General features: G+C 50.4%; 1 protein-coding gene across 1 annotated transcript; it reads right to left on the minus strand.

Moving 5' to 3' along the window:
• Positions 1-5,026: 5,026 nt before the first annotated feature.
• Positions 5,027-15,015, minus strand: Sp7 (Sp7 transcription factor). Its single transcript, XM_046436132.2, has 3 exons — positions 14,768-15,015; positions 14,255-14,282; positions 5,027-7,860 (listed from the first exon to the last, which is right to left on the minus strand). Exons 2-3 carry the CDS (start codon positions 14,273-14,275, stop codon positions 6,595-6,597), a joined length of 1,287 nt encoding a protein of 428 aa, XP_046292088.1. The 5' UTR covers positions 14,276-14,282; positions 14,768-15,015; the 3' UTR covers positions 5,027-6,594.
• Between the last annotated feature and the right edge of the window lie 2,185 nt (positions 15,016-17,200).

Genomic DNA, 17,200 nt, shown 5'->3' on the forward strand with positions numbered 1-17,200 from the left:
CGGGAGGTTGAGGCAGGAGGATTGCAAGTTCAAAACCAGCCTCAGCAATTTAGTGAGGCCCTAAGCAATTTAGTGAGACCCTGTCTCAAAATAAAAATAAATAAATAGACCTGGGGATGTGGCTCAGTGGCTAAGCACCCCTGGGTTCAACCCCCAGTACCAAAAACAAACAAACAAAGTGAACCAGTTGGTTGTGGTGGTGCAGGCCTGTAATCACTGTAACTTCGGAGACAGAAGCAGGAGATCAAATTCAAGGGCAACCTCTGCAATTTAGGGAGACCTTGTCTCAAAACAGAAAACAAAAAGGCTGAGGATGTAGCTCATTGGTAGAGCACCCCTAGGTTCAATCCCCAGTACAAAAAAAAAAAGATGAAATCAAGAGATAGGGGTATAGATAAGTAGTACAGGGCTTGCCTAGCATGTGCCAGACCCAGGGTTCCAACCCCAGCACTGAAAAAAAGTAAAATGAGATTAACCTTACTCTAATTCCAAGAGCTGGAAATAGAACTGGACTCTAAAGCAGAATGGGAGCTCTTCATCTTGCTGCCCAGAGACTGGAAAAGTCATTGAATTTTTTGAGCCTCAGTTTCCACATTCCTAATTATCTCACAATGGAAATAAAGCTATTTAAAGTTGTAAAGTGCTAGGCAGATGTCAGGTTATTAGACATAACTCTGTCATCAGTGGCTGGGGTGCTATAGCTCAGTTGGTAGAGTACTTGCCTTGCATGCACAAGGACCTGGATTCAATCCCCAGCACACACACACACAAAAAAAAAACACTACCAGTAGTGGGAATGGAACCCAGAGCCTAATACTGGCTAAGTGCAAACCCTATCACTTAGCTACACGCCCAACCCCTAATAAGAAATTCAGTGATATAGCCATATATGGTGGCATATGCCTATAATGCCAGCTATTCAGGAGGCTGAGGCAGGAGGATTTCAAGTTTGAGGCCAGCTTGGGCAATCTTTTAGTGAGATCCTGTCTCAAAATAGTAAAGTAAAAGGGCCGGGGATGTAGCAAAATCCATAATAATATTTTTCTTTAATATTTATTTTTTAGTAGTAGTTGGACACAACACCTTTGTTTTATTTATTTATTTTTTTATGTGGTGCTGAGGATCGAACCCAGGGCCTTGCATGCGCTAGGCGAGCGCTCTGCCTCTGAGCCACAACCCCAGCCCCCACAATAATATTTCTTAAAAATAAAATTAAAGTGCCACGGATGTAGTTCGCTGGTAAATACTCCTGGGTTTAATCCCCAATATTAGGGGGAAAAAGAAAAGAAGTTCAAATTGTTTTGAAGCATAGTCCCCACACTCAAAAGCTGACAGTCTCATTTAAGAATCTAGGAGACATTCTAGTTCTTGAATTCTTGGATTCTGTGTCTTCCCTCCTTTCTACCTGAAAAATTCTCTCCAAGAGAGTTATTTCCAGGTCAAAAAACAAAGCATTCCAAGCCGGGCGTGGTGGTGCACACCTGTGATCCCAGCAGCTCTGAAAGCTGAGACAGGAGGAAGATGAGTTCAAAGCCAGCCTCAGCAATGGCAAGATGCTAAGCAACTCGGTGAGACCTTGTCTCTAAATAAAATATAAAATAGGTCTGGGGATGTGGCTCAGTGGTCCCAGAAAAGACAAAGGGTTCCAGAAGTTTACTGAAAAGGCACCTCACCTGTGACAAGGCAGGTGACTCACCTATACTCTAGTACTTCTCAAATTTTTTGTTTTGTTTTGCTTTGCTTTTTTTGTTTTGTTTTGTTTTGTTTTTGTTTTTCTGGTACTGGATTAAACCCAGCGGCACTGTACCACTGACCTATATCCTCAGCCCATTTAATTATTATTTTTTTTATTTTTTTAGGCAGGGTCTTGCTAAATTGCACAGACTGGCCTTGAATTTTCAATCCTGCTTCAGTTTCCTGGTAACTAAGATTACAGACATGCACCACTAAGTATAGTACATGGCTGGTACTTCTCAAATGTTAAGGGACATAGGAATCACCTGGGGATCCTTTAAAATAGTGGATTCTAGGGTGGGATTCAGAGGCTGTAGTTCACAGAACCCCAAAGTGATACTGTACAGAACTCATTTTAAGTGACCAGGCTCTAAACCTTTCCAGTAGCCAGGTTAATGAACCCACAGGCACTCAACCAGTGAACTACATCCTCAGCCCCTCTTAAAATTTTATTCTGAGATGCTGTAATCCTAGGGATTGGGAGGCCAAAGTAGGAGGATAACAAATTTGAGGCTATTGGGTTGGGGATATAGCTCGGTTGGTAAAGTGCTTGCCTATCATGCACATGGCCCTGGGTTCAATCCTCAGCACCACACATACACACACACACACACACACACACACACAAAAGGGACTATTGTGGGCAATTTAGGAAGAACCCTGTTTTAAAATTAAGAAAAAAAAATTGGAGAGGATACTGGGAACTACCACAGAGCCCTGTTTTTTATTTTGATAGAGTCTTGCTAAATTGTCCAGGTTGGCCTTGAATTTGGGATCCTCCTGCCTGAGCCTCCAAGTAGTTTGGATAATAGGAATGTACTACCAGACACACCTAGGTTGGTTCACTGTTGCCTGGGAAGTCACATAAATTTTAAAGTGCAACTGGGTAGGTGTAATCCCACAGAGGCCTGTAATCCGGGCAGCTCAGGAAGCAGAGGTAGAAGGATCCCCAGTTCAAAGCCAGCCACAGCAATTTAGCAAGGCCCTAAGCAACTCAGTGAGACCCTGTCTCTAGATAAAACATAAAAATTAGGCTGGGGGCGCTGGGGATGTGGCTCAAGCGGTAGCGGGCTCGCCTGGCATGCATGCGGCCCGGGTTCCATCCTCAGCACCACATACAAACAAAGATGTTGTGTCTGCCGAAAACTAAAAAATAAATATTAAAAAAATCTCTCTCTCTCTCTCTTTAAAAAAAAAAAAAAATTAGGCTGGGGATGTGGCTGGTGGTCAAGTGTCCCAGGGTTCAACCCATGAAATAAACAAACAAAACGCATCAGCAACAAACTGGGGATATATACCCTTGGAGAACCTGGTTGGAAAATCTCTCCCTGAAACCAAGCAGGTTTGAAGGAAGAGGGAGTCAACGATGCTGACAGATTACTGGAGAGCGCTGAGGACCTGCAGGCAAAGTTTTTGTTTGAATCTGGATCATAACGCCATTCATACCCAAAAACCCCCAAGAAATTACTCCCGCCTGCAATTTCCACCACCCTTTGATAAAGACTGGATTTTCACCAACAGGTTATGTCATAATTATCAGTTAGGTGTCTACCTTTTTAAAAAAATATTTTTTTAGGTGTCAATAACATTTATTTTATTTATTTATATGTGGTGCTGTGAACTGAACCCAGGGCCTCACAAGTGCTAGGCAAGTGCTCTACCACTGAACCACAAACAGCCCAGGTGCTTACCTCTTATCCTGTAATGTGAAGTGGGGGAAAGGAGCAATGATATTCTGTCCCCTGACACTGCCCTGGCCTGACCCAAGTACCGTGCCCTCCCCCATAATGCTTCTTTAACATTTGTTGGACGTTTTTCACAATTTGTGGGTTCTGGGGAGGCCAAAGTTCAGGTCTATTGTCTTCCCTTACTAACTTCACCAGGGGGCGAGACTGCCCGGCGACACAGCGACTGTGATCCGCCGTCCCAGGTCTCTAAGGGCTTAGAGGGCGGTCTCCACGGCCCCTCCCAACGACCTGGGCGAGAAACCGAGGCAGCTCGGAAGCCGCTGCCCGAGACTTCTAAATGGGGGGCCCCACTTTGGGAGGCATCGCCGGAGCCTGGGTCGCCTGGAGCTTGGCTCGCCAAAGCAGGGCGCCCGGAGCCGGGGCCGGTAACCAGGCGCACATGGCCCGCCCGGCCCTGTTTGTCCTGGCAGTGCGCCGCCGCTATTTGAAGCGGTTTTTATCTCCCAGAAACCAGCAAAACCCCAAGCGGAGTCTAGGGAAGATGAAAGGAGCCGAGGGGCCGGGGAGGGGAGGACCGCGAGGCTGCGGCGGGCAGGAGCTGGCACCCGACAGGCGGAGACCGGGAGGCGAGAGGGCCAGACCCTGGGGGGTCCCGAGGAGCCTTCCTTCCCCTGGGTGGGGGTGGGAGCTTGGGTCCGCTCCGGACCTCTCTCTCAGACCAGCTCCGAGGCGCCCCCCCGCCACTCATCTCCAGCCTCCTCTCCCAGACCTCTCTTCCGCCACAGCCCCCAGCCCACTAAAGAAATCCTCGGAACTCGGATTTCTTCAAAGGGACTTTGAAGCTGCGCGCCCCGCCAGAGGGCAGGAGATTTCGCACCTGGGCGGGGGCAGGAGCGGCGGCAGGGTGGGGAGGGGGCTCGTAACCCGAGCCCGCCCTGCTCCCGGCCTAGGACCGCCGACTCCCTCCCACCAGCTCCTGCGCCGCTCGGGACCGGGAAGGGTGGTCAGTCCGTCGTAGGGCGCGGGCGGGAGACAGGCCCAGGCCTCGAGGAGCGCCCAGTGGGGACGCTCTGGGGGGCGGGGGCCGCACAAAGCCCTATTGTGGCTTGGGGATGGCCGCCACAGAGTGGCTTTTGTTCCTCCGATAACTCCGTGGCGGGCACGACTGATTGCAGGCTCGGGGCAGGGGGCGGGTTACGTGCCAGGCGGGGTCCGCCCGCCGGGAGCCGCAGCTTGGCGAGGCTGGGGCCGCGCGCTAGTCCGCTTTGCGACTGGGGTGCCCAGACCGGGTCACTGCTCTGGCCAAAGTCGGAGATGTAGTGTGAGAATACTACTAGAATAGGGCCCTGGAAGATAACACCTCTACCTTCCCCACTCTGCGGACAGTACTGGACCGTTAAAAACAACCCCGCTTGGAGTGCGTGGCCGACAGAGTGTGTTACCTCGAGCATAAAATGCAAACGAGCATAACTGAATATCGCACATAGAGTCCCTGGCTTTGCTAAGGAAAAGCTGTGGCCCACCCTTCACCCTTCTCTTCCCTTTTTCTCACCAGGACACGATTTCAAATTGAAATTTTATTAAATTAAAAAAAGAAAGGACTCCACAAGGGGATGATTCTTTGCCTTCCACAATGTTACCCTCTCCCCAAGTTCCAGCAGCTTTACCCTTTAACCTGGGGACTTGTGGGAGCAGGGCACAGAAAAGGAGGATCCAGAGTCTCAGAAAAGGTATTCAAAGGCACTAAGCGGCTTTAAAAGTCACTGGAGGTGGAGTTGGAAGTCCCAGGTTGGGGCTTGCAAATGCACCCCCAAATCAGTTTGGGGACATCTTTCCTCCTAAGCTCTATAAATTCTTTCTCATGGTTTCTAGGCACCAGGCCTAGCACAGTGCCTTGCACAGGATAGGCACTCAATAAATACTTGATTTATTTTAATCTGATCCCAGAGAAAGACTTCCCCCTCCATTGTTCAGGAGGAGCATCTCCAAATCAATGTCCTCCTGTTAGGTGGGCTTCCCCAAAGAGCACGTTTTAGATGGCAGCTGTAAGCTCTCCCTAACCATGACAACAGGGAATTAGCCTGATGAGATCATGGTGTCTGAGAGAAGGGGCAGTGGAAGAACCTGCTCTGGGGTCAAGGGAGCTGGGATACATTCCAGTCCTTCTCCCCTCCATAGGACTTGAGGTTTCACAGCTTCTGACTGGGGCTGGGGATACTAGGGATCTCCTAATCGAGAGATACTCACATCAACTCTTTTAACAGAGATCTAGCTAACCAACCCAATTTGTTAAAAACTCCATTGAAAGAGAAACCCCACTGAGACCCTGATGATAGAAATTCTATTAACAAGACCTCCACTACCATTTGTCTATACAGCAATACATTTGGCTAGAATTTCCTTAGCAGAAATGGATCCCCTTCCCTCCCCAGCTCATTCTACTGGACCCGTCATCATAACTTAGATAAATAGAATTATTATTACTAGTATTCATTACTCGGGGTGCATGGAGTTAAATATATAGGCCTGAGGGCAGCCTCCCTGACCCAGGGGTTACCCCATCTTTGGGATCAGATCCCCACTGGTTTGCCCCCCTCTTGGCACCCTGCTCCCAGCCAGGTCAATAACCCCAAGCCTCCTATAACTGGGATCTATAAGGAAGAAGCCACCAGGGGGCAATAAATTATCATCATCATCAACATCATCATCTTGTTTGTGAAAAGGAAAAAAGCTCTGCAGAATGGAAAGCCGTGGAGTAAGTTGGGAACACAAGCCTGGAAGCTGAGTGATAGCAGTAAATAAGCTTGTGAAGCAGAAAGGAATTAGTAAGAGGGAGAAATAGTGTTGGGAAACTAAATGGAAAGAAAGTGAGTTGGCATGACAAAAGCCAAGGAGAGAAAAACTGTGAACAAGGGGTGAAGGAAAACCTAGGAACCAAGAGCTCAGGAATCGGGCACAAAGTGAGGGCCTGAGATGAGAGTTTGGCCGAAAGCCAGGCTCATGGCAAAAGGAGGAGGTGAGCTGAGCAGGCGTGCAAGGAGATAACCAGGTCCAGAATGGCCAAGGTAGAGCCTCAAAAGACAACATGCATGGAAAAGAGTGAGGGACAATAGTCCACAGAGCCAAGAGAGGCTGGCAAGGCGGCCCTGGCACTGGAGACCCTCCACCCAGCTCAGATCTCCAGCAGGTTGCTCTGCTCCGGGCTGCCTCCAGGGGCTTTCTCTGGGGGTGCTGGTGAGGCCGAAGGTCGGGGTGTCTGATTGGTCTCCTCTTCTCCCACGCCACGGCCCTCCCCTAGCTCCTTGGGGCCACTAGCAGGGGGTCCCGGGCCTGGCTCGCCATGGGTGCGCTGGTGTTTGCTCAGGTGGTCACTTCTGGTAAAGCGCTTAGAGCAGAGCAGGCAGGTGAACTTCTTCTCCCTGGTGTGAGTACGAACGTGGCGCTCCAGCTCATCGGAACGGGTGAACCTCTTGCCACAGAAAAGCCAGTTGCAGACAAAAGGCCTCTCTCCTGTGTGCCAGCGTAAGTGCGCCTTCAGGTGTGAGGCCTTGCCATACACTTTGCCACAGCCAGGGATGTGGCAGCTGTGAATGGGCTTCTTCCGCAGCCCAGCTGCTGCTGCCCCTAGCCGCTCTAGCTCCTGGCAGTTGGGGCAGTCACAGGAGGAGCGCCCTGCCCCACTGCCCCCATATCCACCGCTGGCCCCAGTGCCTGCACCCCGGGGTGGTTTGGCTCCACCACTCCCTTCCAGCTGCCCACTATTGCCAACAGCCTTGGGCTTATAGACATCTTGGGGCAGGACGTGCTGGGGCCCTGGTTGCAGGAGGTGGGGTGCTGGATAGGGGGCTGGATTAAGGGGGTTAAAGTCAGATGGGTAGGTAGGTAGCTGGGGGTTCAGTGGAGGCTGAGCAGGGCCTGTGGGCAGCGTCCCTTGCAGCCCATCACCCTGGCCCTGCCCACCACCTAGCCAGTTGCCCCCAGGGTGCATGTCCCACCAAGGAGCAGGAGTGTTGCCTGGGCCTGGAGAGATGCCTGCATGGATGCCCGCCTTGTACCAAGAGCCGTATGGGTGTGCCATGTCCAGAGAGGTGTAGACACTGGGCAGGCAGTCAGAAGAGCTGTGTCCCTTGGGCATTAGTAGCCCAGGGTCCTGGGTGCCTGTGGGCCCAGGGAATGAATGAGAAAAAGGTGGGTAGTCATTGGCATAGCCAGAGGTGGGTGCTGGAGGACTGCCTGCAGGTGAGAGGAGCCCGTTGGTGCTTGAAAAGGGGGCTGGGTAGGCATCCCCCATGGTTTTGGGAGCTGAAAGATCAGAGTATGGCTTCTTTGTGCCTGCTTTGCCCAGTGTTGTTGAGTCCCGCAGAGGGCTGGAGCCACCAAATTTGCTGCATGCAGCTGTCAACATGGCCAAGGGACTGGAGCCATAGTGAGCATCCTCCTGTGGAAAGAAGGAAGCACTGCTTAGGAGAAGAGGAGAAGGCAGAAGAAAGGGCAAAACTCTAGGACTGAGACCTAGAGACATGAAGAATGGAGCAGAGGGGTCAGGGAAGAGTTGGAAAGGATAGGGGATTAGAGGGAAGAGAGGTGCGCTAGTGAGGCTTGGCATCCAGGCAGAACTAAATTAGAGTCATGAGGGCTGGGGTTGTGGCTCAGTAGTAGAGCGCTTGCCTAGCATGGGTGAGTCACTGGGTTCGATCCTCAGCACCACATAAAATAAATAAATAAAATAAAGGTATTGTGTCCACTTGGGGGGGCTGGGGATGTGGCTCAAGCGGTAGTGTGCTTTCCTGGCATGCGCGGGGAGCTGAGTTCGATCCTCAGCACCAAATAAAAATAAAATAAAGATGTTGTGTCCATCGAAAACTAAAAAATAAATATTAAAAAATTCTCTCTCGGGCTGAGGATGTGGCTCAAGTGGTAGCACGCTCGCCTGGCATGCGTGGGGCGCTGGGTTCGATCCTCAGCACCATATACAAATAAAAAATAAGGATGTTGTGTCCACTGAAAACTGAAAAATAAATATTTTTTTAAAATTCTCTCTCAAAAAAAAAATGGGGGCTGGGGATGTGGCTCAGTGGTTGAGTGCCCCGGAGATCAGTCCCTGATGCTGCCCCCACCAAAAAAAAAGGAAAGGAAAATGGAGGCCCAAGACTTCAGCCAAAGAGGCAGGAAGCAGAGACCATGTGGAGTTGTTAGGGATATGTAAAGGCCTTCGAGGAACAGGAGACTCTAAATGACTGAGAAGAGCTGGGATAGAAGCAGCAGCTAATACTGGGCATGGTGGCACATGCCTGTAATCCCAGCCACTTGTGAGGCTGAGGCAGGAGGATAGTAAGTTCAAGGCCAACCTCAGCAACTTATGAGAATCTGTCTCAAAATAAAAAATAAAAAGAGCTGAGAATGTAGTTCATTGGCAAAGTATCCCTGTATTCAATCACCAATACCAAAAAGAAGAGGAAGAGGAGGAGGAAGAGGCAACAGCTTAGTGAGGTGAAAATTATGATCTCAATGCTGGGAAGCAAGTTTATAACAGAAAGAAATTATAGTCAGGGACTCAGAAAAAAAGATGCAACTCAAACAGCAGCATGGAGCCAAGCACAGTGTCCAACACCTGTAGTGCCAGCTACTTGTAAGGCTGAGACAGGAGTATCCCTTGAGCCCATGAGTTCAAGACCTGCTTGATTTAGGACAACATAACAAGACCTTGTCTCAAAAAAAAAAAAATTTAAAAGGTAGAAAAAGAAGTATTAGGAAATCATATCTGCCCCCCATTCTAGATTTTGCTGGCTTCACCCTTTATTCCACTTGCTGCCTCTGCTTCATCTCCTCACTTAGGCAGTGACCTGGTCTCCCTGAGGTCCCAAGTCCGCATGTCCCTAGTAAGGAATCTCTTGGCAGGCACTCTGGGACTGGGAGACAAGAGGAAGCAACAGCAGAGACACTGGGACATTGAGAGGCAATAGGGCTGCCGCCAAGCCAGGACTGTGGCTGAGGCAAGAATGTCTTTCATGCAAGCAGTGGGCACCTCCTGCTTCATGGTACCAGCTGGTGGGTGGAAGAGCCCAAAGTCTTCAGACCCCTCCAAGGCAGGGAATTGGAGTAGCTAAGATACTGACTCACAGCCATATCCCTCCATGCCTCAATATTCCCCAACATGTAGCCTATGTCACTAGTTTCTCTTCACCTTTCCAGTGTAGTGAGTGAAGGAAGACATGCATGTTGTACTTGAGAGGATCTTTTGGAAATGCAGAGGTATCTCCTTAATGCCCATCAGGCTACTGCTATCAAGTCATACCACACTTAAGACCACCTCCCTCAGGAGCTCATGGTAACCCTCCCTAGGTCAGACTTAGGACCTCCCAGGAGGAGATGCCCTCCAGTATCCCTGGCTAACATACACATGTTTCTATTACTAAGAATTTGACAAAAAAAAAAAAAAAAAAAGCATTCAAAAGCTGATCCTGTAGAGTTCCCTGCTTGAGTTTCTCAAAAGCCAATTGCCTGGTGTCTTTCTAGTAGAGTTAAGAACCCCAAAGGGACTGCATATATAGCTCAGTGGTAGAATGCTTGCCTAGCACACACAGGGGTCCTGGGTTCAATCCCAAGTACTGTTTAAAAAAAAGAGAGAGAGAGGGCTGGGATTGTGGCTCGTGGTAGAGTGATCACCTAGCATGTGTGAGGCCCTGAGTTCGATCCTCAGCACCACATAAAAATAAATAAAATAACGATATTTAAAAAAAAAGAAAGGGAAAAAAAAAAGAATCCAGGGGTTTTAGAGCTGTCTAGCAGCTCCAAGCATGTGGTAAGTGTGTGTGATACCGAAACTAGAGATAGGTCTGGGATCTCAGGGTTGCAATGAGTGGAGTGGACACTCACTACTGCTGTATTATTCCCCAAGTACAAACCAGCTGTTCCCCCTGTCTAACCAATTGGCTCCTTGGGATCCCAAATTTGAGCCACTAGTAGGTTTGTTTACTAGTCAGAGGCTTCCCTGGAGCCTCTGATACCCCAGAAGGTTAGTTAAGGCAGGATCTGACTCCTGCCCCACTGGCAGGACAGGTGGGAACATGGAGTTAGAAGGACACCTAGACACCAGGGTGCAAAGGACCCCTACAAAGAATAAGGAAGTGCCATAAAAGCCTCAGAGGACAGGGACAAGAGGTGAGAACTGGAATTAAGAGGCAGAAATGGGCAGGACCTGAAAAAGCAGAAAGGTGAAAAGACAAAAAGGAGGGAGAGAGAGGAAAGCAGAATAAACAAAGAAGGAGAGGTGGTGGAAATGAGCCTTGGCTAGAAAAGCTAAGGAAAACAGAGGCAAAGACAGAGGGGGAGAAGAGATGCTGGGAGTGGGGGGCGAGGCAGCGTACTTCCTACCTAAGAGAAAACCACCGTGGTGCTGGGCCCCAGAAAACCCCCAGACCAGGCCACTCCTCCCTCCTTCTCCCCCTTGACCGCCCCCTCCCCCTCTGCCCAGCCCGGCTCCGATGGTTTCCCTGTGGTCGGTTTATTTTTAAAAACGCCGACGCCGTCCCCCGCCCGGCCCTCACACTGTGGCCACAGGGGCCTCAGCCAAGCCCAGGGACCCCACCCAGTTGTGGGGAGGGAAGGAGGGGTGAAAGGAGGCAGCCGGCCTCAAGCCAATAGGAGACCCCAGCCCTGGGTTGCTGAGGCCCTGGGGCCCCTGCAGTCAGGGAAGGAGAGGCAGGGCACCAGAGCCACCAGACTCTCCTGGGGTGCCAAAAGCAGTGCATGTGGCTGAGTTTCACCATAGTCTCAGTTTCCTTTTCTGGCTGATTGCTCTCTCCTGAAAACTAGAGGAGAGGGTCCCGCTTTAGGGGTCTGAATATGTGCCCCATACCCCATCAAATGTCTTGCCTTCCAGGACCCAAGATTCCCACCCTACATTTATTTGTCTCCTGCCCACAGCCTTGAACCCAGCATCCAAAAAAAAAAAAAAAAAGAAGAAGAAGAAGAAAGAAAGAGCGACACCCGCACCCCACCCCACCCCCCAAAAAACACGTTTAAAGTACTGAAGGGGAGTCCTTGGAGAAAGAACAAGATAGAAGCTGTCCCAACTCTCTCACCCAGACATGGAGTGGGGCAAGAGGACCCCCTCTTCCAAGGAGCTTACAGTGTAATGCCCAGCCCCACCACCCAATGGAAAAGTCTACTATAGGGCTGGGGCTGTAGCTCAGTGGCAGAGCACTTGCCTTGCATGTGTGAGGCACTGGGTTCCATCCTTAGCACCGCATAAAAATGAAACAAATAAAATAAAGGCATTCTGTCCATCTACTACTACAAAAAAAAATTTTTTTTTTAAAGAAAAGTCTACTATACATCTGACAGCTGGCTGGCCTTAGGTTCTGACCACCCAATGTCCCCATTCCTAGTTTTTAACTTTCTAGTCTTCTTCCAAGTTTCTTAGTTCTCCTGGCTTCCCAATTCTTTTCCTCTTTCTTTCTATCTTTTCCTTTTCCTTTTCTTTCTTTCTTTTCTTTCTTTTTTTTTCTTTTTTCTTTTTGGAAGAAGGTGATAGTGTATGTAGGGTGCTGATGATCAAACTCAGGGCCTCACATGTTAGGCAAGTGCTCTATCTCCCAGCTCTATCTCTAGTCCATTGCCCAATTTTCCATTCCTACCTCCCCCCTCCCACATATCTCTCTCTCCCAGATTCCCCTGCTTTTTACTGTATCCAGGTGAGCCTCCCATCACACAGCAGCTGCTTCCCTCTCTGCACCCCAGGTTCTTCCCACTGCCAGGCAGAAAGATTCCCAAAGAGATAGGGAAGAATTTGAAGGCCCAGGTAACCAAAGACCAGGTGAAAGAGATGGAGGGACTGGAGAGCCTTTGTGCTGAGGGCATCTTCAACTCACAGGGAGTGATGGGACTTGAAAACCTAACTTCCACAACAGACTCCTCCTCTTTCCACATGCACCCCCAATCCTGTCTATCCAGCAAGCCTCTGGGCTGCCCTTCCCCCAGGCACCACTGCCATGCTGGCAACACTGGCATGATGCCTATGCCCACTGACACTACCCCTGCCCTGACTGGACCCAGGATTTTCATGTACATTCTTCCAGCTTCAAGGCTAATGTTGCAATGATGGCTCAATAAAAAGTCTACTGGGGGGGCTGGGGATGTGGCTCAAGCAGTAGCGTGCTCGCCTGGCATGTGTGCGGCCCGGGTTCAATCCTCAGCACCACATACAAACAAAGATGTTGTGTCCGCCAAATACTAAAAAATAAATATTAAAAAAAATTCTTTAAAAAAAAAAAAAAGTCTACTGGGGAGATGGTAAGAGGACAGCTGTCCCCATTGCCTGAGGGTAAAGAATAGCACTTGGGGACCCCTCATTGGATACAGAATAGTAAGAAGCATGGTGTCTGCCTCATTGGCATGCATGCCATTCCCTCAAACTCAGCCACAAACTCACTATCTCACAGTCTTACACAGATACCATTCCTCACTTGAACTATCACCACCCAGATGCCCAGTCTCTCTCTCTCTCTCTCTCTCTCTCTCTCTCTCTCTCTCTCTCTCTCTCTCTCACACACACACACACACACACACACACATACACACACCACCTGTAGTCTCACAATTCAGCTGTGTAAAGTCACACTTGACTGTACTCTAACACTTCCATGAAGCCAATAGACACAAGTGTCAAAGAACTGCTGTTCCATCTCACACACACCTCTTCTTCAGGTTGAATGAGTTGACTTCCTGTTTGGCCCATCACCCTGGGATTTGTTAGGGCACCAGAAACAAAGATTGGAATTTCTGAATGCCAGAAGAACAGGGGAGATTTAAGGCTACTGAAAAGAATTGACTCTCAAGGAGGGCTCTTTAACCCCAAATTCCTTCAGAGGGACCCAGAAAGCAGGACAGAGATGGTGACAGAGAAACAGAGTCAGAGAGCCAGAAGCTGGGAGAACTCAGGTCCTGAGCAGTTGTGAGTCCTCCAATTCTGTGCTTTAGGTTCCCCAGAAGCCCTGGGAGAGTCAGTGATTTCTCAAGACCCAAACCTCCATGGTACCCTAGTTCCATCCATCCCCAGTGCCAGAGGCAAGGGATACTGGGGTCCCAGCCTAGAGGGGAAGTGGCCCAGTCCGCCCTGGAGCCTCCCACTCCCAAAATAGAGCTGAGTTTGTCTTTGGCTGAAAGCTAAATATTTGTGAGCTGGGCAGGCGGCCTCAGACCCTGTCCCTCCTCCTTGGTTCCCTCTCAGGCCTGGGCTCAGTTCCCCTGGTCAGTCCCCCCCACAGGCACACCCGCCCTTGCAGGGCTGCCCTCCTCCTCTCCTTTCAGCCTACCTCCTCTCCACACACCGGCTCACAGGCCCAGCCCCTCCCCCACACAGACCAAACAAGATCCTACTTAGGCCAGGAATCCTAGGGCACCAGAGTCCCCAAAGAACTATAGCCAATTGCTACTCCATGCCCACTCAGCCAGTCCTCTCTGCCTTCCCTTTCTCCCATCTGCTGGTGTCCGTTTGTATCTGTTTCCACCCCTCTCTTCTTCCTCCTTTTCTCATTGCTTTTCCACTCCTCAGTTAGTGGCTTAGTTGACCTTAGGGGTCCATGCCTTCCCACCCAATGTTCTCTCACCCTCCTCTGACTGTCCTTTGACTCCTGACCCTATACTTCCCGGCCTTTTCTCCTGCCCCCTGCTGGCCCCTCCATGGAGCCCACTCCTCTCTTCTCAACAGAAGGACCCTGGAAGTGACAAGCACCACAGCTACTGTCTATGTGAGTTGAGGGGGTGGGGTGGGCAGGGATTAGGACTTTAGGGTTGTGGCTGGTTTCCTAGGGGGAGGAGGGGGCAGTTACCTCAAGCAGGGAGGACGCCATCCTGAGGCTGGGGAACGGGTCCCAAGGAGCCAGGCAGATGGAGAGAGCCGAGCCGGAGAGAGAGGGAGGGGAGAGGGAGGGAGAATGGGAGAATGGGAGAGAAGAGATCTAAAGTTAGAAGGGACTGGGGGGTGGGGGGTGGGGGGGCTGCTCTCTGTCTGTAGGGATCCACCCTCTAATTACAGCTTTCCCAGCGGAGAAGGCTCCGGATCCAATGAGGAGGGCGAGAGAGGGAGGCAGAGGGTCCAAATTTCCTGCTCCATTTGCTGAGCTCCCCAAAGAAGGGATCTGGGAGGGAGAAGAGAAAAGGGGCATCCAGGGAAGGGGTGGGAAGGAGGAAGGGGGAACAGGAGCATGGACAAGTTGTCAGGGCTTCTTTGGGGGTGCCCTAGGGAAAGGTTAAAGGGATGGTGGACCCAGGTGTCCTATACACCCCCGACAACCCCATAGGCTTCTGTGGGCAGCCCTCCCAGAGCTCTTAGCATCTTGTACCTGGGGGAACCTGAGGCTGGCTGTCCCAAGTCTCTCCTCGCTGGAGGTCTGGCAGGGAGAGTGCAGGCAACGGGTGGCCTGAGGGTGCTGGGAGGGATCCGCTCCTCTCCCAGGCCAGCTCCACTCCTTTTCCCACTGGGCTCTGATCTTACAATCCTACTCTGACTCCAGAGTCCTTGGTGCTGCTCGGCGGCGACGCGGCTTCTGCTGCTGCTGCTGCTACTGCTGCTGCCGAGGCTGCTGCCGCCCGCCGCTGCTGAGGGAAGGAACAGGAGGGAAAAGGAACAAACCCCAAACCACTAATTAGAGATCCAAGGGGGGGGATGGGGGACTGGGGACGACACTCTCAGAGAGACTGGAACACACTGACATACACACTCATGGACAAACACGGGGATGATGCATGCACACCACATGTATACACGCGGCACTACCCACACAGGTACTGCCAGTGTCATGAATGAACACAGAAAAACTCACATACAAATGAACATGGGGACACGCTGGGGGCACATACCCCCCCCACACTTGAGCTCACCAGAAAGATGCTTACCTCCCCATTCACCCACATCGAACTCAGAAGGGCTGTGTGTGTGTGTGTGTGTGTGTGTGTTGTGTGGGCCAGGAGGGAAGGTGTGCCCAGGGGTGGAGGCTTCTGCTGCCCAAACTTTTAGGGTCACTGAAGTAGGTTTAAGAGCCAGACCTGGAAGAAAGGGTGTAGAGTAGGAAAGGGCTGGGCACAGGCTTAAGGATCCCTTAGTCTTCCTCTTTCCAGTGCCTCAGTTTCACTGCTAGGAAGCGATATTTAGGCTCACCTTGCTTTTTATGGCAGAACCTTGGAATCTGGCTCTAAAAAAACTTAAGGCAGGCCGGGGATGTGGCTCAAGCGGTAGCGCGCTCGCCTGGCATGCGCGCGGCTCAGGTTCGATCCTCAGCACCACATACCAACAAAGATGTTGTGTCCGCCGAAAATTAAAAAATAAATATTTAAAAAAAAAAAAAAAAAAAACTTAAGGCAGGCAGGAATGAGGATTAGGGCAGAGCTCTTTGGGTCAACTCATACATGCCTATGCTTAGCCCCTTTGGGTTACCCCCCTACAAAAAAAAAAAAATGTGCCCTAGCCTCTCTTATTCCTTAACAGTTACCCAGTTGCCATTCTTGAGTGGGGTAGTTCTTTTCATAAGTGATCATACTTCCCAGGTTCCACTGCTCATTGCCTTGCACCATTCCCTCAGCAACAAAAAGAACTGAAGTGAAAGCTTAATCAGGACTTCCTAACTCTGACTTCCCATCAAAATGGGATAGAAGAAAGCTGGCCATAGTGGTGCACACCTATAATTCCAGTGGCTTTGGAAACTGAGGCAGAGGATCGCAAGTTCAAGGCCTGCCACAGCAATTTGTTGAGGCCCTGTCTCAAAATAAAAAATGAAAAGGACTGGGCATATAGCTCAATGGCAGGGCACTGCTGGGTTTAATCCCCAGTACCAAAACACATACACACACACACACACAAACACACACACATACACGCATACACACATGAAAAGTAGAGAAGGAAGGTGAACCATATTGGGAAAGGGGAACCCAAAAGGTCTGTTAACTGACAGATGGGTCCTGGGGTAAGTTTATGGGAGAAAGAAGACTGGGCCACCAAGTGGTAGAACCAGCATCTGTCCCACTGTAGTGTGTGTGTGTGTGGGGGGGGCTAGCAGGGGTTGTTAGGCAGGTTTTTTCTCCAACACAACCCTGGGTCCCCTCCCAGCCCTGCCTGTCTTTCCCCACTTTCTTTCCTTTCCTCACTTTCTCTTCCTAACCGTGCTTCTTTTGTACTCCCAGCTCTCCAAGGAAAAAGTTGGGAGGTGAAAGGAGCAGATAGAGGTCCAGGGAGGGTACACAGCAGCTGAAGCAGCAAGCAGGAACCAAGTTCAGGGTAGGACCAGGAGTTCTGGATTCCAACCATAGGACGTATTTCCCCACAAGGAATCCTGTGAGCCCAACTTTGCAGGAAGGGGTTAGGAACCAGGTGGCCCTCAGACAAAGGTAATGAAGCAAAAGGAGAAACACAGAAGGACCAAGAGACATAAGAGCAAGTGATACAGTCCAAGAGAATCAGAAGAGACATCAAAAGTCGTAAGAAAGAGGGAAAAGGAAAACAGAAGACCAGATATGTGGCTTTGGAAAAGCCAGAGAGAGCAGAAAAAAAAAAAAAAACTAAAAGAGGAACAAAGATGGAGAGACAATGGCTTAGAAGAACAGAACAGGGGAATAGCCAGAGGCTTGGCCAGGTCTGGAGGAGGTGGAGGGTTAAGTAGCCAGCAGGTGGGGGGGGCGGGGAGGGAGTATAAATAGCACATAATTGTGTCCCATGATTACATGGGCCACCCCACCCGTCTGCCCTAGAGGAAGTGCCCGTGGTGGGGTGTCCCTGTGAC

Source organism: Marmota monax, unplaced genomic scaffold (assembly GCF_021218885.2).
Source record: "Marmota monax isolate L192 unplaced genomic scaffold, Marmota_monax_Labrador192_F-V1.1 WCK01_AAM20220418_F8-fsc00012, whole genome shotgun sequence".
Classification (NCBI taxonomy): domain Eukaryota; kingdom Metazoa; phylum Chordata; class Mammalia; order Rodentia; family Sciuridae; genus Marmota; species Marmota monax.